A 23,731-nucleotide genomic window follows, 5' to 3' on the forward strand; every position below is an offset into this window, starting at 1 on the left:
AATTCAATTTGACTAGCATTATACATATTAATCCAAGCATCATTAATCAATGTCATATCCAGCCTGCTCCACACTAGTGTCAGAATCTTGTTTATTGTTCCAAGTGTAATAGCATCATGTGGTTTTCAAATAGGAGAGACAACAATCGTCTATGAAGTTACCAAAATCACTTGTATATGTTTTAGATAAAGCAGAGCCTCCCAGTTTTTCTTCATTGCTAATCATAGCATTGAAATCCCCAAAGATTAACCAAGGTAAATTACCAATATTTTGGATATTTTGGTGAACATTGTTCAGATCTGACCATAACTATTTCCTAGCCTCCAACTGGTTGTGTCCATAAATTGAGGATATGACACAGTCTAGCTTGCCATCTATAGATTTGACAGAACATGATATATGTTGATCAGAAACTGCAATTGCTTGAATGTCCAGAACATTTGCATCCCACATAATGAGAATTCTAGTTTTGTCAGGAACCCTGACATTAGACATCTAACTCCAGTTTTTTACAATTTTCTTAGCAGCGTTAGGTAGTAAAGACTCATTGATTTTGGTTTCAATGAGAGCAATAAAAGAAAGATGATAATTCAACAAGTGTAGCCTTACCATCATTTGTTTAGAGGGTTTATTCAACCCTCTAACATTCCAACATGAAAAATTCATTTTGTCAGGCTCCCCTATCAATTGTAGAGGGATCATAATGTTCTAAATTATCCAAGGATAAGAATGGATTCCCAGATAACATTTTACCAGGGCTCCTGGTATCATTTGCATGAGAGCATCCTTCAATATGAGGGTTAGTAGGAGTCTTTGGCTTGTTACCCTTGGCTGATGTCCAGGGATTGGCATGATACCCTACAGTTCCAGATTCTGGTTTTTGGACGTGCACAACATGCACATGCCTGTAATCAATATTTGCATTATCAGAACTTCCTCCTTGATGTAAGATCCCCTTTCCTTTAGAATTACCAGCTCCCTGAACATACACATCATGCACAGGAGGTAACTGAGAATTCTAAAGAAATCTAGAACCCTCCATTATTTGAACTTGTTCAACAGATTCCCCAATAATATTTCTACCAGCTTGATTCTGAATTTCCGCTTCATGCACATCAGGAACAACAATGTTATTTCTATGTACAACATGCATTGTTTTAAATATCCCCGACATGGCCCGATATATCTCCCGATATATCCTTTTATAGGGCTTGCCGCAGCCGATATAGTCTTTAAATATCCTTTACCGCTTTTTGGCTATTTTGAGTGATAAATCCCTGATATGACCGATAAATTAGCCGATATGTGGACCAATATATCTTTTTATATAGCTTGTTGCAAAATAATATACTGTGTTTGGAATTTTTGGGCGAGATATCAAGATTTTCTCATTATATCAAATGACATTTTGTCCTAAAAAAAGCAGATCGAATGTTACAACGTTGCTTTGCACTTTTGTTTGTTTTAGAAGGTTGATTAGTGATCCTAAACATATATTATTCATATTTTGTATGCTTAAATTTTATTACATATGTTGAGATTACATTTTAATGCATTATACTATGTATGCAAACATTCATTATGGTATTCCGATATTTACCACATATCCCCGATATTTTTCCGATATCCGCAATCCGATATGAATTTTGACTATCCGATATTTCCCTGATATCCGATATTTAAAACCTTGACAACATGCACAGGCGTGATGTATTCATTTGTATTGCCAGGTTTAGCTACATCAGCCTCCTGAGCATGCACAACCTGCACTGGATTTAGAATTTCCACTTCTTGCATAGCAGGAACTAAAGTATCAGTGTTATTCCTGTAAGCAGCATTCCCAGAAGATAGCTTTTGTTTAGGAATCCATTTTTGCACTCTAAGTTGCTTTTTACAGTAACTAGTGTCATGTCCAACTAATTTGCACAACTCACACCATCTTGGCTTGAATTCATAAAGCACCTTCTGGCTATATTTTTTCCCATTTGGACCTTGAACAGTAATATGGTCAGGGAGGGGGGGAGGACATTTTAACCTCCACAAGGACTCTAGCATAGGTCAACATTTGCTTATTTGCAGTCAATTTATCAGTAGCAATAGGCCTTCCTATAATGCTTGCAATTTTGCTAATACATTTAGAATTCCAAAGATTTAGCCTTAATGCAAGTAATTGAATCCATAGGGGATATATGCAATCATTTGATTTATTAATTTCCTCATCCAAAGTCCATGGTTTCAAGAGCAAGAGTCTTGATCCAAAAAACCATGGACCATTGTTTAGAATGTCATTCATTTCCTCCATTCCCTTCAATTTGAATAAAAACATTCCAGCCTTTAGAAGGCAAATTTCAGAAGAATGCTTCCAAACATTGTGAATATAATTCTCCATTGCCTTAAATCTGACATTCATCCCTAAAACTTGTCCAATCAAAGAATATTTCCAGATTGAAGCCCCATCCCTCCACTCATCTTCATTAAACATTACAAAATCCTTAAGACTCTGAGGGAACATAATCCAATTCCATACCATTGCCCAGCTTCCTGTTATCAACAAACAGGCTTATCCAACTTTTGGTCGGAGTTATTGAGATCTTAGGATTCGAAGTATCTAAAGCAATAGGCTCCTCAGAGTCTTTTAGGACCTTGTTTCCGTTATTGGAACTCAAGATATCAGTAGTTTCATTTACAATTAATCTTGAAATCATAGAAGGAGATCCAGAAACATGATTTGAATTAGGAATCTGATGAAGTAAAGAAGAACCAGAGGGAACAATCCCCGATTCTGATTCCTCTGCCCAAGAAACCCTAGCAGAGTTCTTTTCTTCATTACAAGAACGAGAGGACTTACAGTGATGTAGATCTTGAATTCCCGCCATCGGAGACTTGTAGAGTTGTCGATCTTGGATTCCCGCCATCAAAGATTTATTGAATAATCGATCTTGAACACCCGCCATTGGAGTCTGTCATTGTTTTAAATATCTTCGACATGGCCCGATATATCCCCCGATATATCCTGTTACAGGGCTTGCTGCAACCGATATGGTCTTTAAATATCCTTTACTGCTTTTTGGCTATTTAGAGTGATAAATCCCCTATATGGCCGATATATGGACCAATATATCTTTTTATATAGATCGTAAAATAATATACCGCGTTTGGAATTTTTGGGCGAGATATCAGGATTTCCCCATTATATCAAATGACATTTTACCCTAAAAAAGCAGATCGAATGTTGCAACGTTGCTTTGCACTTTTGTTTATTTTAGAAGGTTGATTAGTGATCCTAAATATATATTATTTATATTTTGTATGCTTAAATTTTATTACATATGTTAAGATTACATTTTAATGCATTATACTATGTATGCAAACATTCATTATGACATTCCGATATTTACCACATATCCCCGATATTTTCCCGATATCCGCAATCCGATATGAATTTTAGCCATCCGATATTTTTTCGATATTCGATATTTAAAACCTTGGAGTCTGCGAATGATCAATATTAGGATCAATCATTGGAAGAGAAGAATCTAGAAGCTCCGTCATTGATTTAGATTTCCCTGCTCCCTTAGGACCAGTAGATCCCATGAGAGAACCATCACCATCTCCACTATCAACAGATCTAGCATCTGAAAGCTCTTCAGGATCAATCAGAGATGAAATCGATGCTCCCAATCTTGCTCCAAGAATTTTTTTTCCTGCTAAATTTCTTCTTCTTAGCCATTGAGATCACGACAGATGCGCAGGTTAGCAGGAGAAAAATCGCCTGCTAACATGCGCTATAACTGCCCCAACAGTTTTTTAGTCCTTGTATAGTTGTTGGCATATTCATCAATGTTTTAGTCTATATCTATATCTGGTTGACAGTACCTCTTGTGTAGGACCAGATCCGAATCTGTAGAAAATTTGATGATTTAATGAAGATTTTATTATTTTTATTATTTTGATTTGTCAAAATATATTAGTTTCTAGATAAGGCGGAAATCCTCTATTTCAATTTAGATCTTGTAAGGCTAGAGACAAAGGCAATTTTTGGGTGGGCTGTGGATATTTTATCTTATAAAATTGAAGGGATTTTTCTTAGAGCTTAAATTTTCTAGATTTTTTAATAAAAATTCTCTTTCCTTCTGTTGTAAGTAAATTAGAGAGAAAGAGGAGAGATTATTAATCTCCCCTCTATTGTATATTGTTTATAATAAAAGGAAGTATAAAGGTTAACTCAAGCAATGTGGGTCTAAAGACGGGGAGGGAAAACAACGTATGGGAAGAATAGATTGAGTGCAGTGAGATCACTTGAAGAGGAGATCGTGGTCAACGATGTGCAGGGGAGGAGGATTCGGTGGTGGCAATGTCCGTGGGAGCAGGAATCGGCAACGACAAAGTGGCGGGGGTGGCACTCTCAGGTGAGGAAGGGTGGCCTAAGGTTAGTAGGAGTGACGATCTCAGGTGAGGGGGAGAGGTCTCAGATGAGGCTACAACGGTGACAATTTATAGATGAGGGTTAAGAGTTTGGAGTACTATGGAGGGCTAGGGTCTTGGATAGATGGATAATCAAGATTAGGATAGAGGTTACAGGAGCCTTTTTCGTGGCTATGATAGCATGTTGTAAGTAATCGCAAACTAAGAGAAGAAGAGAGATAATTAGTTTCCCCTGTGTTGTATATTATTTATTAGAGAAGAGGTAGTACCAAAGTTAACCCACGAGCAGTGTGGGACTAAGATAACTATCTCTCACAATACCTTCTTGTATTGGAGGATGGTTGAACAAAAAGAAAAATTGTACTTTGGTGTGATGCTAAAATTATGTTATTAATATGATGCCCTTGCAACTAGTGTGATGATCTTTTACGGTGTGAGACAATATGTGTTATTCCTTCAAAGCCTCAAGTAGGATTTCTTCCCTCTTATGCCAGTGCATCTCTGTTATCCCATCACTATATAATGCTGGTGATCTCCAAAACACCTTATTGCATGAAATTATTCATGCATTTTTGTACATTTTCATGTACAATAAAATTTATAGCCATCACAACTTTAATTTTATAGTCGTGCTAAACAAAATAAATTCCAGAAAAATTAAAAATCCTTTAAATATCACTTAAATACAGTATTGTTTCACCACCTTTACACTTAATTATGATAAGTAGTAAAACATAACACTTAAGTACCCTAAGTTGTCAACGGTTAAAATGTTGTAAACGACAGTAAAATAAACATAACATTTATGTTGTAAACCCGTTAGGATGAGAATACCCCTCCATGTAACTTAACCCCTTCAAAAGTTAAACTAGGCTAAATATCAGAAAACCTCCCTTAATTTTGGGCTATAATCATGTAACCACCCCATAACTTTGAAAATATAAAAAAGCCCTTAACTTTACGGGTTATCAGAAAACCCCTTAAGTTTAGGGCTTATCAAAAAATTCCCTTTAACTTTGAGATTTTATAAAAAAAAACCCCTAAAAGTGATGGTTTTAAGGGGGTTCTAATGAAAATCTCCAATGTTACATAAGACGCTAGGTGGACTAGGCATTTGAGCTAACGCCTAGACGTCTAAGCGTACACTTAGGCGGTGCTTAGGCGTTTATTTAATTTTTAAATTATTTATTTATAATCATTGATAAAAATATGTATTAAATTCATATAAATTTGTAAAAGAAAAAAGATAGCAATCCTAGATCCATAATAAACCATGCATACCTAAATGCTAAATAGCCAAAATAATAACTAACAATGTTATAAAAAGCGCTAGGAGACTAAGGTGTTAGACCCGACGCCTAGAATTTAGGAGATATTTTATTTTTTAATTACAATAATTGATAGTAAATATTAATGTTATTGAAAGCTTAGGTGCGTGGCTAGTGTCTAGGCAGATTTCTTTTTTTATTTAAGTGGTTGTCGAGGAAATTCTGCTGAAGGTCGGAGGAGGTAGTGAATGTGTTCATATTTAGAGTTTAAAGGAGTTTGAAGGAGGTTGGAGGAGGCTGTAACACAGAAAATTACGAGCAAGGCCTAAAGGGTGCATTCTACATAAGTAAATAATGCCCCCCTAAACACTCTCAAAATCTAGGTGGACAGCCTAGATATTGCCTAGGCACTAGGCGCTAGTTAGGTCGCGAAAGGTACCGCCTAGGCCTAGGCATACGTCTTAACGGACTAGGCGGAGGCTTTTTAAAACAGTGAAAATATCAAAGTTAAAAGAGTGTCTTGTAAGTAAAATGTTAAAGTTTTTTTTTAATTATTCCTACATTTATTGGTTTTTTAAATATTTTGAATGTTATTTTAGGCCGGGGAATTATCTGATAATTGTCCGAAGTTAAAGGGGGGTTTCAGATATTCAGCGGTTAAATTCTCCCCTAATTTCACAATTTACTATCCCCCAAACCCCCTCCCCCCAAAATTAATCGTACTCTAATTTCCTTCTCTTCAGGACCACCATAACTTGAAGAACTAGTGGATGATCTGGAGAGCTTCTATGGCCGCCTGCAAAGAATTTGGCGAAGAAGGGGGAGGGAAATTAGGAAAGAAGGGAAATTGAAAGTCATGCAAAAAATTGAATGATACAATTTAATGAAGAGGATAGGTAAAGTAATAATTATAACAAGAGATCATGTCAAATAAGTTCTAAACATGGGATGCGAGAATCACATGGGAATATTCCCTAGAATATTCTCACTTCAAACTAACTGAAGAAAGTATTGTTGCGGATTTGGACAACTTAGGGTATTTAAATAAGATATTTTATAAGTTAGGGTATCTAAGTGTAAATGTGGTGAAATAGTAGGGTATTGAAGTGCTATTTAGCCCATTTTTATCACCAAATGGATATAACATCACCATTCATCATAATCTGCAAAATCAAGCTGCTTGCTCTAGAGTTGATTATCAGAGATATGAATCTAGCAGTAATATGAATAAGAAAGATGTTAGAAGAAACTCTTTATATTGTAACTCTCTGATATTTATGGATCATTACAAGTCTTATGTTGGATAATTTGAACAAAAACTTAAGATGCATGGGGCATAAACTTAAGATGCATTGCCATGAGACACATACAAGTATAACATAATCACTTGTATTCAGAGAGCACAATTAGGACAATATTAGTGTTTCAAATAGTTTAATACGATAATAGAAGAAACAAGTTGTTTGATAAAAAAAAAATTTAAGATGCATTGTCATGAGACAAACAAGTATAATAGAATCACTTGTATTTAGATAACACAAATTGGACAAAATTGGTGTTTCAAATGGTTTATACCGTAATGAAAGAAACAAGTTTGAAAAACTGGTTATACAACAAGATTATTGATTAGCAGAGGAGGAATAGAGAAACTAGGCGCTGAGCTAGGCTATTATTGATAGTATACTCACTGTTATAAATAGCGATAAATAGCTCCGCAATAACGACGCTAATAGCTTTAGCGGTCCTTTCCCACTACGCTATCGCTCCAATAGCGGTTACATATTGTTGAACATACGCTTTCCGTTAGCAAAAGCAGCCAATAGCACGTCCTAATGGGAAATAGCGGGCGATTGCGTGTAAAATCCGCTTTTTGACTGCTATTTAAAAGCGGTTTGGGGTTTATTTTTTTTAAAATTAAACCTAACCTTTAACCACTGTGTTTTACCGCCTCCTGTAATTTTCAGCATGCTCCCGCCGCCTCTCATAACCTCCGGCACCTAACTCAGCACTTCCTCTCACCTCCTTCACCGTGAGCTCCTCCCAGGGCATTCCTCTCATCGCTCAGCTCATCTTCTCGAAGACGACGACTTTTGACTTCTCCTCCAGTCGTCTTTGGTATTATGTGAAGATTACATGTTTATTTCATATTTAGGATCTCTTTAAATCATCAAATATGCACTTTTAGATTTTCTAAATTTTTCTTTAATCTTTTTTTAGTATTTACACATCTAAATTAGATCGCTATCTGATTTTACGTTTTTTACCGGTATTTTATCGCAATAGCTCCAAATAGCCTTAACGATGCCTTACCGCTACGCAACGTTATCCGCTATGGATAACATTGAGTATACTGCATGTGAATAATACAACCCAATTTAAATTCGAAACCCAAAAATGAGAATCTAAACTAGTGGATGTGATCTACTATATATAAACTACATAGAAACAATTTCAAAAGATTTTGATGTGTTTTGAATCTTATATCGAAGGGCGAATATTAAGCAACTTTGTGAAAATTTTGAAACGTTAATTTTAATGACATTATACATGGGTTAGTGATATTAAAATCTTTTGAAATTTTATTTCTAGATAGTTCATCTACAGTAGATCACATCAAATAGTTTGGATTTTCATATTTGGGGTTCGAATTTAAATTTTAGGTTAAATTTGTTCGCATATTGGATACTAGTAATAGTAGCCTAGCTCAATCCGAGACAGCAAAAGTTAGAAATTTTACAGAATAATTCTTCATTGCTCAGGATAATAGTAAAGCAATTATAAGTTTAGAAATAAGTAGGAAAATCCATCAACGTAATTACTTAAATAGATTAGCTCTTGAGGTTTCTAGAGCACAAAGATCGACTGATTGAAAACAAGCGTAAATGTTGTTATAACGAAGATAGGGAAAATTGTAAGCAATAAAATGAAGAAGTGGATAATGGAGATGCATTTTATCTGAAGAAGAAGAGCGAGAGGAACTACATGTTTCTAAAAATAGGCACTTTTAGGCGCAAGGCATAGAGCCTATTGTCCAGATGAATAGGAGAGAACCTAAGGCAATACGTATGTGTTATTCAACACTTAGAGAGGAGGATTTTTTTGAAAGATTCATAATCCTATCACTCACTATTTTTATCTGAGATTAACTTGGATCAAGTTCTGATGTGATGCATCTTGACCTGACCTATTCTATTGACCTTGTTATGCTTAAGCGAGCATTAAACCCTTTTTGATGCAGTGAGTCAACATAAGCAGCCCATATGCTTTCTCAAGAATTAAGTGTAGCTTTAGTATCGCTTAGGTCTAGGCAAGAGTATCAATACTGCCTTTTTAGAACAATTTGAGGAATATATGCCTTTGTTGATTAATAAAAGGACAAGGGAGAAAAAACAAGAGACTTTAGAAAGAACTTAGAGAGGAATTTCCATATAGCACATGCTCATGCTCATCAATTGGAAAGTTGTAGCTATGATCAACAAAATTTTAACTCGAAAACCTCCTTTTGGTTCCTGATCGAAAGAGGTATATCTTCCTCTTTTTTTCGTCTTCATGATAAGATAGCGCATGTAAAGTCAACTTCTTTCTTGTATCGCTTCTATTTTTTTCCTATCTCATATTCTCATGTGTACTAGCATTTACGCTTGTTTTGAGATAGAGATAGATCTTGGTGCTCTAGAAAATTTAGGAGCCAATCTATTGGTTTCATTCATTACGTTGATGACTTTTTGCTGCTTATTTTTTGAACTTACAATTGTTCCATTACTACCCTAACGCTTTATTTGGTGCGCAGGAATGAGTGTGAATGAAATGCAATTCTAACTTCTCATTCATGTTTACCAAACATGATGTGTTTTTGAATGCTAGAAATGTTATCCCTACTTCTTATCAATTCCTACTTAATGTGGGAATTGTTATTCCCAAAGAGTTATTAAGGAATATATATTCCCACTTAGGTGAGAATAAAAGTAATAAAATAAATTCCGGATATATCATTTTTAAAAATATTTCCACTTAATTTTTTAATTGTACCCAAACATGAAAATGAGAATGAGTATTTCATTCCCACATCAATTCTATTCCATTCCTTCATTTCATTCTCACTTGACTCTATTCCCGCATTCCAAATGAGGCATAAGTAGTGAAAAATTATTCATAAAATTTCTAACTTTTGGTTCACGTATTCTTTCTTTGCCTTTCAATAATCTTGTTGTACAAGTAGATACTTTGAACTTGTTTATTTTATTATCTTGTAAATCATTTGAAACATCATTACTGTCCAAATTAGGTTATCTGAATACATATGGTTTTATTATCTTTGTGTCTCATGGCAATGCATCCTCAACCTTTGACCAAATGAGTCGCCTTCAGACTTAGTCAATGTATAAAGATTTTTTTTCCAGCATCTTTCTTAGTCATATATGTGCTAGATTTACACATTTGATGATCAACTTTGGAACTAGTAGCTTGATGTTGCAGTTTATGATGAGTGATTATGTTACATCCATTGTGTGGTTTATCAAGATTTTTCTTTTTGCTAAATTTGTTTTATTAATCTCGACTACAAAATTACAGTCACGATAGTCATGAATTTTATTGTTTGCCGCAATAAACAAAAGTGCATGAATCATTTCATGTAATAAGATGTTCTTGAACTCATCAACACTATAAAGTGATGGGGGGTAACAGTGATACATGTCCTACTCAAAGGCTTCAAGGAAATCACATGCATCGCCTCAATAAGGACCTTTCGAGTATCACAGTGTAAAAGAATTTCGTCCGAAGCATGATACCTAGTTGTGAGGGCATCACACAGACACTATAAAATACACCCTTGTCTAACCTATAAGTTTTAGTATCTAGTTTTGGCATCTTGTCCAACTTTTTATCTTGTTCTAGAACAAGAAGCCCATAATTCCAAAGGCTTTTTTCAGACAATGCTAACTATTAAATTGATTCGAGCATGCAAATGTGTTTCATGCTTTTTAGATCTACTTCTTGAGTTCTGCTCAAACTTTTAAATATTGGATGTTGGGGGCATATGTCGGATGATCAAAATTCATATCAGGTTGTAGAACTCGGATAAATATCAAGGATATAAAGTAAATATCGGAGTACTATATGGATTTGTGTGCATATATAATACAATATCCTTAAATGTAATTCACACAAATAAACATAATTATTGAAATCAAAACATGCAGAAATGTGCACTAGATCCTTGATCTTACATTTTTCCAAGATTTTAAATGTCGGATATCAGGTTCATGTTGGGCGGCTAAAATTCATGTCGGATAGCGAAAATTAGGGATATATCGGGGGATACGAAAAAAATATCGGATTGTCATATCGGATGGTGTGCATATGTATAATATAAATATTATAAATGAAATCTAAGCACACTTAATAAATTTTATTGTCTAAATATATAAAAAAATAAATAACTTATGATGCTTAGATTGATGGTGAAGAAAAGAGGTGAGAAAAGAGAAGTCTGATGTTGGCGGTTAAGAAGAGAGAAGATTGCCCGTATTGATATCGAAGGAACGGCTTGGAGAAGAGACTACTGAGATATCGAAGGAGAGAGAAGATGAGCGTCGTAATTGACTTCAATATTTTTTTTCATTTTCCCTAACTGATTGTGTTTTGTCGTTAGAAGCAATATTAAGACAATCAAGAATTTAAGCCCAATGAAGATTAGATAAACATAATTAAAAAATTTAGCCAATTTTTCAGAATGAAAAATCGGCCGACATAGCCGATATGTCCCCAATATATCCGCCCGATATGTCTGACATGTTCCCTCGATATATCCGACATGAACCTTAAAAACGCAATACACATTAGAAAGTTCAATATTGTGTCAGTTGGCCCTTAATTTCAACATGTCATGTCAGCCGACATTTAAAACACTGCATCTTTCTATTAATTAAAATCAACATACATGAAATTAGAATTTAGAACACCAGTCTAAAACAAAATATTCAACCAAACAACTATACATTAATTCTTTATAGAAATGATAGAATAAAACCAACATACAATTTCAGCTGAAGTATTTCTTTTTTGGGTGGGTTGTGGGGTGGGTTTGGGGTGGTAGGTAAGAGTGAAGGGGAGAGATAATTGCTCGAATATGATTATTAGTTGAATCTATTCTTCAAAGCCCCGGAAAGAGAACTTTTTCTTGCTAGTATCATCAGTGAAATCACCTTGAAGATGATCACCGTGATGGTGTTGCAACACTTCGGTGGACCGTGGAATTGCCAATTCCTCAAGGATGAAGGAGTCGAGATCGATATAGATCTGAACATTTCCCTAATCATAGATTAGTGTGGATTTTATCTATTGGCGTTTTAGGCTGGGTTGGGTTGGGTTTTAAAGAGGATTTAGATGACAACCGGGCTGAAACCTATTTTCTTGATTTTGGGCGATATATAAAGGCCGAAATTTCGGGCGATTTATGCAATTTCCCAATATGTCGCCTACACTGTCTCCAAAACGCTATTCGATATAGACACTCCATATAGTAGCATTTGCGCCTCCAAACCGACATGTCGGTTGCCATATTTGATATGATGGTAGATATTTAAACCTTGAACCCTACAATTGTCAGGAATAGATAAGGACAACCACTGAATGGAAAAATAAAAAAAATAAAAGGTTGAAAATAAGAAAATAAATTAGTTTTATCAGAAAGTGAGTGCATGCGCAGAATCATAGATCTAACAATTAACAGAGGAACTAGCAACATGAAATACATGAACGTCCCGAAGTAGTTTTATCTGTTGTAGGACTGATTGTATCTTCCGTCATAGGGAATCGTACTGCAGCTTAGAGAGTATGTCTAGGAGTGTGTGGTATTGTCTTGAATTTCATTGTTTTGATTGATCTGAGCAAATCGGATCATGAGATAGTGGGGTTGACAAAACAATTGCAGAACAAAGCACATTGTTTGCATTGTTTGGGTGCCAGGAATAGGTATGGGACGACCACTAACAAAGAGAACAGAAGAATAAAAATAGAAGGTTGAAAAGTGATAGTAAGTTACTTTAACCATAGAAGTGAGTGGATGCACCAGAATCAATGATTCAACAATTAAGATCCAACAATTAAGATCCAACAATTAAGAGATGAACTTGCAAGACGTGAAATCATTGAAATGTACGAATTTGCCAAAGTGGTTTTTATCTGTTGTGGGGACTTGCTGTATTTTCGGTAAGTAGGGAATCATACCCAACCTTGGAAAGTGTAACTGGGTCATTAGGAGTATTGAGGTATTGTCTTGAATTGCATTGTTTTGTTTGATCTGATCCAATTGTATAGGTGGGGTTGACAAAACATTAGATGAATAAAGGACATTTGTTTATAGGCGGGTGGCACAAGCTAAGAGATCAGAGCTCATTGGCCTAGTTCTTCATCAGAATCGAAGGGAGTCAACGGCTCAACATCAAGGAAAGGAAGTGGTGTCGGAGGCTTGTCGAGGACAAATTTGGTGAATAGAGGAGGCGCGAGAGGTGGAGTTGATGTTCGGTTTGTCAAATCTTAAAGTTGTGAGTGAAGAAGAGCCGGAGGAGGTTGAACAGAGGCAAAGTTGTCGTTAGACACATTGGTTGAAGCTGGAGATGAGGTAGAGATAGGCAATGGTGTTGGATGGGTGATAGTTGGTATCGACAAGGTGTAGTAGCGGTGGCACACGAGAGACTCGCTAGAGAGGATGAGGACCCGATGCAGAAGAATATTCATGACCAAGAGAAGACTCAGTGAGGGTGAAGAAGATCCACAAAGACAAGGAAAAAGACGCAAAGATAATCACAACTTTCTGTTTCTTGTTGTTTTCTATCTTTTGATATTTTTCCAGAGTGTATGCCTAGAGTAGTACAACAATTCTCTCTCTTTCTTCTTTATATATTTTCTAAAATAATCAGAGATGCTCTGCTACCATTTTTGTTTGAAAGAAAAAAACAACTTAATTTCAGAGGAGAATGTCAAACTTTCTTTATAATAGAGAAGTAAAGACAACTAGGATATGACTTTCCACTTTCTCCTAACTCTTAACTTTACTACTATACCAGTAAGTCAGTAACTCTAATACTCTTTAGACAACTCTAAGAATTCCATGAGCAGGTATCAGATTCTGAAAATGTTTTGTAACACCATTTCCAGACATAAACTGACGTTAACTTATCCACCCATTGCTGCAACATACATGTAATTAGTAACTAAATTTGTCCTTTCTTATCAATTTTGTAAATCAGTTCCATTTGGCTCTTTCATGCATAATTTCCTCGGACAAATGCCATTAAGAGCATATTTCATCTTACTTCTCTCTCTAGTCACTTGAACATTCTAGGGGGTTGCTCCTTGGTTTCCTAATTACTTCCCAAGAGCATGGTATCTAAATAGTGTCCAAGCATAGTTCATCATCCATTTAGTTTTCTGCATTTAGCCTTTTGATTATTCAGACAATCCACATTGTGTGAGAGGATCATACCTTCCTTACAGAGGGATTGCACTTAGTATATTTTGATTGTGAGAAGGAACATAAAAGAATATTGTGCACCATTCAATACTAGGTAGTGAAGAGCAAGAGTTTCTGTAACGCCCCGCCCCGGAATCCCTGAGTCGGTACGCTATTAGATCTAATGGACTGGCTTCACAAACCACCACATGTCTTTTCAGCACGTTTTGTCCTCACTCACGCGTTCTCTGGAAAACTTCCTAGGGTGTCACCCATCCTAGAATTTTTCCAGGCCAAGCACACTTAACTTTGGAGTTTTTAAGAGTTGGGTTCCCGAAAAAAAAATGCATCTTGGTGGTATGAGTATTCCAATCAAATCTATCAATACTAATCACATCACCCTCTTAAGGGTTGGGGTATTACAAACTCCCCCACTTAAACTCACAACGTCCTCGTTGTGCCAAATCATATCATCCAAGACCGTACCATCCGTGTGAGATTCTAGAGGTGGCTCCTACGGCCTCAAGAGGTAGCTCCCGCCCTCTCGACGTAGCACTTTGCGCCGCATAGCACTTAGCTCTCACAATTCCGGTTGGCTTGGCTCTGATACCAACTGTAATGCCCTGTTCCGGAATCGCGGAGTCGGTACGCTATTAGATCTGATGGACTGGCTTCACAAACCACCACATGTCTTTTCAGCACGTTTTGTCCTCACTCACGCGCTCCTTGAAAAACTTCCCAAGGGGTCACCCATCCTAGAATTTCTCCAGGCCAAGCACACTTAACTTTGGAGTTTCTAAGAGTTGGGTTCCCGAAAAGAAGATGTATCTTGGTGGTATGAGTATTCCAATCAAATCTATCAATACTAATCACATCACCCTCTTAAGGGTTGGGAACCAGAGAAGTTGGAGGTCGCTTGACCATCCTATACCATTAAATTTCAGATTCAGAGGTGGCAATAACAGTGTCCAGAGGGAAATGAAAAATTAGCCATATTTAATGTATAAAGTGGCCTGTGCAGACAAACCTGTAATAATGTTGTTACTTAATGTCTTACCAAGGAAATTTCAGTTACTGTACAGGTTCCATAAAAAGTACATTTATCAGTCCCAGTGTTCTCAAAGGCGCTCGCATCACTGTGCCTTATGCGCCCTGCAATGCGGGGGCAATGGTGAAGCGTCCCACATTTGATGTAGCGGCGCCTTTTGCACCTCGCAAGTGACCTGTGCTTCGTATAGGGCACATGCTAGGCATAGCAACATATAGTTCTGTTCCTTAACATTTCAATCGGACCTTTATACCCGATGACTCATACCCTAAAAGCAAAATAACCTGTTAGGCCTTTCTAGTAGCCCAATTGAGGACCATAAGTTCGCTTCAATATTAGCCTTGATTTGACTCTTGATTTGAAAATTTATGAACTTTGCTCTATGTTGAATGTGTTAGCATAAGAAATTAAGACCTTATTTTGTGATTTTTTTAGTAGATATTGTTTTTCTTGACATACTTTATGTGAAGATATGTAAACATGCTCTTTCATGCATGATAACCATCTTGAAAATTATGTGCGTGTTGTGTTCCTCGCTTCACTCGGGCACACGCATAGCATTGCGCCTTTCGCATTGATGACACTGATCAGTTCTGTCTTATTTCTCTTAGTATGGTGTGCCAATAAAAGGATTTAGGCACCATCAGTTTTTGCATTACAAATTGACAGTGAAAATTGTATTCATGGTTTATTCTGATGATATCAGGCTCATATCTGTTGGTGACTTAGAAGCTGCTGTATCTTTACTTCTCTCCACCCCTCCGGAAGGATCTCACTTTTATCCCAATGCGTTGCGTGCTGTAGCACTTTCTTCTGCTGTGTCAAAATCGCTACATGAACTTGCTGTGAAGGTGAATACATAATTACCACTGTGTCTTGTATAGTCTTGTTTTCACAGGGGATTAATGCCAACCAAGAGAACATAATCCTTAGTTACATCTGTTTTAGATGCAATTTTAATATTCTTTATGAATGCAAATCTTTTGTGCTAAATCATTAATCAATATGTCTGCTGCTTTATGAGCTTGACTTTTCAATGATCCCTTATGCAGGTGGTTGCAGCCAACATGGTGAGGACTGACAAGTCACTGTCAGGGACTCATCTTCTTTGTGCTGTTGGCAGGTATCAGGAAGCATGCTCCCAGGTTACACGTGTTGACTTTTGTCGCAACGCGCTGACCGGCGTTGACCTAAGGTTACGCGTTGACCGGCGTCCACCTTAGGGTTTTGAACCGTCGAAAGTTGACTTGTGGAATTCATCCATATTTTCAACCGTCGGCGGAGAAAACCAACTCTTGTGGGATAGAGGAAACAGAAGAAACACTTCAGGGTGTCGGAGAATCTCTCGGGGGTCAAAACATCGCGCGGAAAGTCAAAACCCGGTCAAACACCCCTGGGGTGCCTCGGCATGGCCGAGACACCCATGAGGTGTCTCGGCAATGCCGAGACACCCTTGGGGGTGTCTCGGCAAGGCCGAGACACCCCTAGGGGTGTTTCTCCCCTAGCGGTCCCCCCCTCTCTTTCTTGTCCTCTTCTTGTTTTGTCTCATGTGCTTATGGTCCCCCCCCTCTCTTTAATTCAAATTTTCAAGAGAGAAAATCCCCCTCTTTGGCTCCAAAACCGAGTTTCTTCCCCCCCCATTCGGTTTTGACTCTTCTTCTTCCCAAGCTTCTTGCCTCCATTGAAGAAATCCAACCTTCAAGAAAGCTCGGATTTTGGTGGATACCCATCGGCTCAAATCTTATCCTCTCTCAATCTTGGGTTTCAACTTCCATTTCCGAGCCCGGAGGAATCTCTCTTGATTTGGGTAAGATCCCCTCCTCAATCCTCCTATTTTGCTTTGAAGATTGCATCTTTATGCTTGGTAGATAGGGGTTTATGTAGGGAGTAGGCTTTATGGGGGTTTTGTGCAAAACTTGCTATGGCCGAAACTTGGGGGTTTATTTGCAAAATTCGTGGGTGCTTATTTGCCAAAATGGGGACTGAGTGGTATGAGTATTCCAATCAAATCTATCAATACTAATCACATCACCCTCTTAAGGGTTGGGGTATTACAGTTTTTGATAACCCGAGGGAACCAGAGAAGTTGGAGGTCGCTTGACCATCCTATACCATTAAATTTCAGATTCAGAGGTGGCAATAACAGTGTCCAGAGGGAAATGAAAAATTAGCCATATTTAATGTATAAAGTGGCCTGTGCAGACAAACCTGTAATAATGTTGTTACTTAATGTCTTACCAAGGAAATTTCAGTTACTGTACAGGTTCCATAAAAAGTACATTTATCAGTCCCAGTGTTCTCAAAGGCGCTCGCATCACTGTGCCTTATGCGCCCTGCAATGCGGGGGCAATGGTGAAGCGTCCCACATTTGATGTAGCGGCGCCTTTTGCACCTCGCAAGTGACCTGTGCTTCGTATAGGGCACATGCTAGGCATAGCAACATATAGTTCTGTTCCTTAACATTTCAATCGGACCTTTATACCCGATGACTCATACCCTAAAAGCAAAATAACCTGTTAGGCCTTTCTAGTAGCCCAATTGAGGACCATAAGTTCGCTTCAATATTAGCCTTGATTTGACTCTTGATTTGAAAATTTATGAACTTTGCTCTATGTTGAATGTGTTAGCATAAGAAATTAAGACCTTATTTTGTGATTTTTTTAGTAGATATTGTTTTTCTTGACATACTTTATGTGAAGATATGTAAACATGCTCTTTCATGCATGATAACCATCTTGAAAATTATGTGCGTGTTGTGTTCCTCGCTTCACTCGGGCACACGCATAGCATTGCGCCTTTCGCATTGATGACACTGATCAGTTCTGTCTTATTTCTCTTAGTATGGTGTGCCAATAAAAGGATTTAGGCACCATCAGTTTTTGCATTACAAATTGACAGTGAAAATTGTATTCATGGTTTATTCTGATGATATCAGGCTCATATCTGTTGGTGACTTAGAAGCTGCTGTATCTTTACTTCTCTCCACCCCTCCGGAAGGATCTCACTTTTATCCCAATGCGTTGCGTGCTGTAGCACTTTCTTCTGCTGTGTCAAAATCGCTACATGAACTTGCTGTGAAGGTGAATACATAATTACCACTGTGTCTTGTATAGTCTTGTTTTCACAGGGGATTAATGCCAACCAAGAGAACATAATCCTTAGTTACATCTGTTTTAGATGCAATTTTAATATTCTTTATGAATGCAAATCTTTTGTGCTAAATCATTAATCAATATGTCTGCTGCTTTATGAGCTTGACTTTTCAATGATCCCTTATGCAGGTGGTTGCAGCCAACATGGTGAGGACTGACAAGTCACTGTCAGGGACTCATCTTCTTTGTGCTGTTGGCAGGTATCAGGAAGCATGCTCCCAGGTTAGATCTCCGTGCTAAATTTGCATTGTACCTTCTCAGTTTGATTTAATTATATGCTAGCCATGATTACAAAAGGTGTGGCTACTACAATGTCAAGAATGCTACTCATTCTGACAAGCAATACAAAATATGCGAACATCATAAATTATGAACATCCTTCTTAATTATGTTGCAGGAAAATATAAATTCTAAAGAGTTTCATGTTTCTTTCTGGACCAACCTAAATAATTATGTAAATGGAGTAGTTAATCTTTTAGACCATATGGTTGCCTATGGTTTTGGCAGTGCACCACATGTTCTGAAATGATTGTGATGATATAAAGATGAGTGAATGCGGTAGCTAAGGACATGCCATTTACGAACACCTCTGTTGCATCTTGCATGAGAACTTCTACCATGAAGTGGTACGCATACCCGACATGTCCCATACCCATACCCGTGGCCGACCCTTCTTGGACATAACTTGAATATATACATGCATTTATTCGGACGAGTAGTCAATCATAAAATACATGTTTCAACTTAAAAGCACTTGTCATACATGTCGGATGTATATCCTATACTTAAACATCCACTTTTAGAAACTTCCAGCCCTGCTGGAAGAACTCCAGTGGAAAGCACAGACTTGGAAAGGCAGACTAGATGGAGTAAACGTACCATGTCAGTAAATCATTTTAACTCAAAAGTTGAATGTGATGCGTGGTGAGACAGCCATGTAACAAAGCAATTCTAACTATCTATAAAGTTATTTCTTTTCAGTCTTATGAGGATCAGTATTTTTATGCCTTTGGTCAGAATGTAGCTGACTTCAGAAAATGATTGTTTTCATCAAGCGAGTCAGCAGTGCTACATATTTCTTAAACTGTTGTTATAGTGTTTCTAATAGAAGTCTGTGATTGTTACAGCTTCAAGATGCTGGGTGTTGGATAGATGCTGCTACATTAGCTGCTACGCATTTGCATGGATCTGATTACAAATTGTTTCCAATTGATTATTCTCCACTTCCTGCTTGATATCTTATGAGAATTTACCATATGGTTCTGCTTCCTCAAATGCAGTTACATATAAACTTGGTGTTCTGTAGTTCAAAAATCATCTACGTGATCGGAGTACTATGTAGTGTGGGAGTATCATTTAAAGCTGTTAATGGGCACTGGTATTTCCTAAAATGAATCACAACAGATATATAAACATATGCTAAGGAGTCTATTGGAAGATTTCATATTATATAAAGGAGTCTAGATTTCGATGTATTAGTCAATAGTCTCTTTCTATCTTGGACATTCCTAGGTTATATGCTTCCTTTTATTATTAGAACTTTTCTTTCTTAGAGATTCTACGAGGTATATAAATATGGGGTATTCATAACCAATGAGGACATAGAAAATTCTTCTCCTTTCTTTTATTTCAACAGTCATTTTTTTGGCACATATCACCCCATCTTCCAACTGTTTAGTGTATGAACTGTGTTGTCGGATTCTTGATGCATCAAACACTATGCATCAATTTAGACATGAGCTCTTATTTCCCTAAACAACAATAAGATCAATTCATGCATTGTTTTTATGTAAACTACTCCAAACTATAAATTAATACAAAACTAGAAACTTTGATGGATGTAATTCAAGATACATGTTTTATGTGTGGAATACTTTCTGGAAGGAATCAGAACGAAGTCCTTGCGGAAGTTCTATGATAGTTCATCCCCATTGAGGATCTATTCTATTGGGACTAATCTAAATAGTTTGTAGCGTCTAAAATGAGCTTAACATTGTCATAGCTTAGCTTTTCTTAATATATAATCACTGAATTTTTGGATGTATAATATACTTGCAGGGTACTGCAAAGATGGGCGAGCTATGTTCTGTATACCGAACATAACATTTGGAGGTGACTTCACCTCAACTATATTTCCGAGAGAAGATATTTATTTAAAAATTTAATGCTTTAGTAGGTTGACAAATTTTTTGATACTGATTTTTCAGGGCTCTTATTTTGTATGTTGCTGCTGGATCTCTTCATGATGCATTATCTGCACTTCATGAGGCCCAGCAATCAGACACTGCAGCTATGTTATTAGTTGCTTGCCATGAAATATATGCAAAACTTACCTCTGAAAATGAAGCTGTTGATTGGGCTTCAGAAATCTCCTCAGAAAAGAAACAAAAATTTCGCTTGCCTGGTAGGAATTTTGAGATAAAGGAGCTGGACATAGTGAGCGAGTATTATGGAGAATACCAGAGAAAGTTGGTACATTTGTGCATGGATGCGGTACCACTTTTAGAATGATACTTTTGCAAAACATATTTATTGTTTACTGAGAAATATATTTTTGCGAAGTAGTGGGGAGTACTATATTTCAGAAAGGAAAAAGGAAGTTGGGTGTCGCTCTCTCCTATTCCTGTTGGTTATAACAGCAAACCTCCTAGATGCTTAATCACCTCGATCCTGTTGTCTGAAGCTATCTATAGGGAGAATATTTATTGTCAGAAGAAAATTAGGAGAAAAATGTTGAAGCATAGAAGCAATTTTGAAGTAAAATAGAAGAAAAAGCATGAAGCAAGGAAATAATTTTGATGGTCTCCGCAAGGTGGTCGGTAGAGCATGTGAAGCTGCCCTTATTCCTTCGTTTGTCGCTGAGGACTGCCGATATGAAATTGATTGTGAGAAGAGGAGCACGGTTGAAAAAGCGCACATATTCTGTACGTGATATGTGTTCATCTCCAGCATTGCCACAAGAAAATACAAAAATGTCTAATGAACTGATGAAATCTGATGGGAGATGCTACGGAGAGAGATACTCGCGTGCGATGTGTTTTGGTGATGTGTACCACAATGTAATTGGATTTACAAAATATTCGTTTTTGCGGCTTTCAAGTCAATAGATACGAGGAGAAAGGAACTTGCTTCCTATCTTTGTACCTGAAAAATATTTTTATAAATTTATTTATTTGAGAAGTCTTTTTTACCAGCGCTGGTTATATCACCACGAGAGCCATTTGCATGGCGATCAACTCTTCCATCTTGATAAACAAAGGAGTTTAAAATAAATAAAAAGCCCATCTCTATAATTCATCTATCTTAATTTGGCAGTAAAAGGTGATGTATGTTGATATAAGAATCAAATTATGTCTGTCGTAAATTACGAGAACGAAGGAGCACAATGCTAAAAGTATATATTTTAATGTAACAAGGACGCTTTTCCATTCAATCACATTATGCAGAAACCCCCCCCTGGAATTACATTTTCGCCCCCAGTACATGTATGCCACTGCTCCAAAACTCATCAAAGCTACGTACTTTGTTTTCTCATCCGCCAAAAACACAATCACAAAAACTGAAAAGATCACTATGAAAGCTTCGTCTTCTTAGCCATCTCGTCAAGTTCAAACTTTAAATGCATGCTCAACATTTTTTTTGTCCTCCCACTGATCCCTCTACCATGTCATTTAAAAAACAAAAGGTCCTATGTTTCTCTACCATATGATGGACTTAAATTGAAGAGACAAAGCAAGTAAAGATGACGAGTTTTCAAAATAAATTAAAAGAACTAAACATAAATAATAATAAAAAGTGAAAGCAACAAGAGATTTTCCCTATTTGATCTTCTTCTACGTACCTCTAATCCTAGGGCTTGGCTTGAAGAGGGAAAACAACAGTATAAAGCTAAATCAATGGGTTAAGCCCTGGTTTAGAGTGGGGTAGACGTGCTCCGCACTTGTTTTTCATTAAGGGAATTAATGGAAGTTTGGACCAAAAATTAACAGAAATTGGTCGTTGATGGTTGACTGCAAGCTAAACATAGTTGTTGGTTGGTATTTAAACAATGTAGGTGGTTTCTATATTACAACCCTATTTTAGAAGTGGTTTCCATCAGAAAAAGAAACCCCTAAGGGCTTGTTTGGATTGAGGGGAATGGGGGTGAAGGGAAATTAGGAGAATCATTCACCTCCATTCATATTGTTTGGGAACACTTAGGAGGTGAAGTTAATTCACCCTAGTTCCCCTTGGTTCACCCCCTAATAGTATAAAATTTGTTACCCCCAAATTGGGGTGTAACTAAGGGGAAGGGAACTCCCTTCCCTTCTCTCAGTTTCCCTTAACTTCCCTTCACCCCCTACAAATCGGCTAAATACCCATATTGATATTATAATTCAACCCCATTTGCCAAGAAGGTATTTTAAATAAAAAAAATCGACAATAAGGCATTTTAATTGATTAAAATTACCAATTAGGTCCTTTTTTCTAGTCGGCGATCACTTTTCCGGCGAGAACTCGTCACGTGCGTGGCACGTGATGACTTAATCTGTATAAATACCCATATTGGTATTTTAATTTAACCCCATTTGCCAAGAAGGTATTTTAAATAAAAATCGGCATTAAAGCATTTTAATTGATTAAAATTACCAATTAGGTCTTTTTTCTCGTCGGTGACCACTTTTCCGGTGAGAACTCGTCACGTGTGTGGCATGTGATGACTTAATCTGTGTTTTAGCTGATGATGTGGCTCGGTTTGCTGATGTGGCTCGGTTTTAGCTGCTGATGTGGCTTAATCACAATTTAAGTCCAAAACGAACCAACCTGAACCTTAAAAATTTCAAAACAAAGATCAAACTTCCACGCATTCACTCCAGATCTTAGTTCCAACTCAATTATCTTACATTTACCGCTAACAGAATCAGCCAAAACCCCCGATTCCAGGAACTTCTAGAAGAAAACGCCATGGGAATTCGGAGAGAAGAGAATGAGAAAACGAAGATCACTGCAGACTAGATTGCCGCCGGCGCGACCATGGATCGATGCAAGAGAAAGATGTTCTATTTATACGGTAATTTCTCCACGAATTTTTCGCTAATTTTTTTACCAATTTTAGAAATGGGGGATTTTAAAATGCATCGACTCTTATTCTTCCTGCCACTACCACGTCAGAAAACCGGTTGAATTAAAATGCATGTGACCAATTCTTGCCGAAAAAGTGGTCGCCGACAAGCAAAAAGACCTCATTGGTAATTTTAATCAATTAAAATGTCTTAACGCCGATTTTTTATTTAAAATACCTTCTTAGCAAATTGAGTTGAATTAAAATACCAATATGGGTATTTATACAGATTAAGTCATCACGTGTCACGCACGTGACGAGTTCTCGCCGGAAAAGTGGTCG

At 37.1% G+C, this 23,731-nt stretch overlaps 1 protein-coding gene across 1 annotated transcript in view; it reads left to right on the forward strand.

Moving 5' to 3' along the window:
* LOC109835555 (WD repeat-containing protein 11) overlaps window positions 1–21,541 on the forward strand; it is a 49,210-nt gene extending 27,669 nt beyond the window's left edge. Inside the window, exons 16-20 of the mRNA XM_020403522.1 lie at window positions 15,903–16,047; window positions 16,249–16,341; window positions 19,476–19,549; window positions 20,407–20,460; window positions 20,556–21,541. Of these exons, the coding sequence (XP_020259111.1) occupies window positions 15,903–16,047; window positions 16,249–16,341; window positions 19,476–19,549; window positions 20,407–20,460; window positions 20,556–20,859 (670 nt within the window). The 3' untranslated portion in view covers window positions 20,860–21,541. The remainder of the gene's footprint in view (window positions 1–15,902; window positions 16,048–16,248; window positions 16,342–19,475; window positions 19,550–20,406; window positions 20,461–20,555) is intronic.

Source organism: Asparagus officinalis, chromosome 3 (genome assembly GCF_001876935.1).
Source record: "Asparagus officinalis chromosome 3, Aspof.V1, whole genome shotgun sequence".
Taxonomy (NCBI): Eukaryota; Viridiplantae; Streptophyta; class Magnoliopsida; order Asparagales; family Asparagaceae; genus Asparagus; species Asparagus officinalis.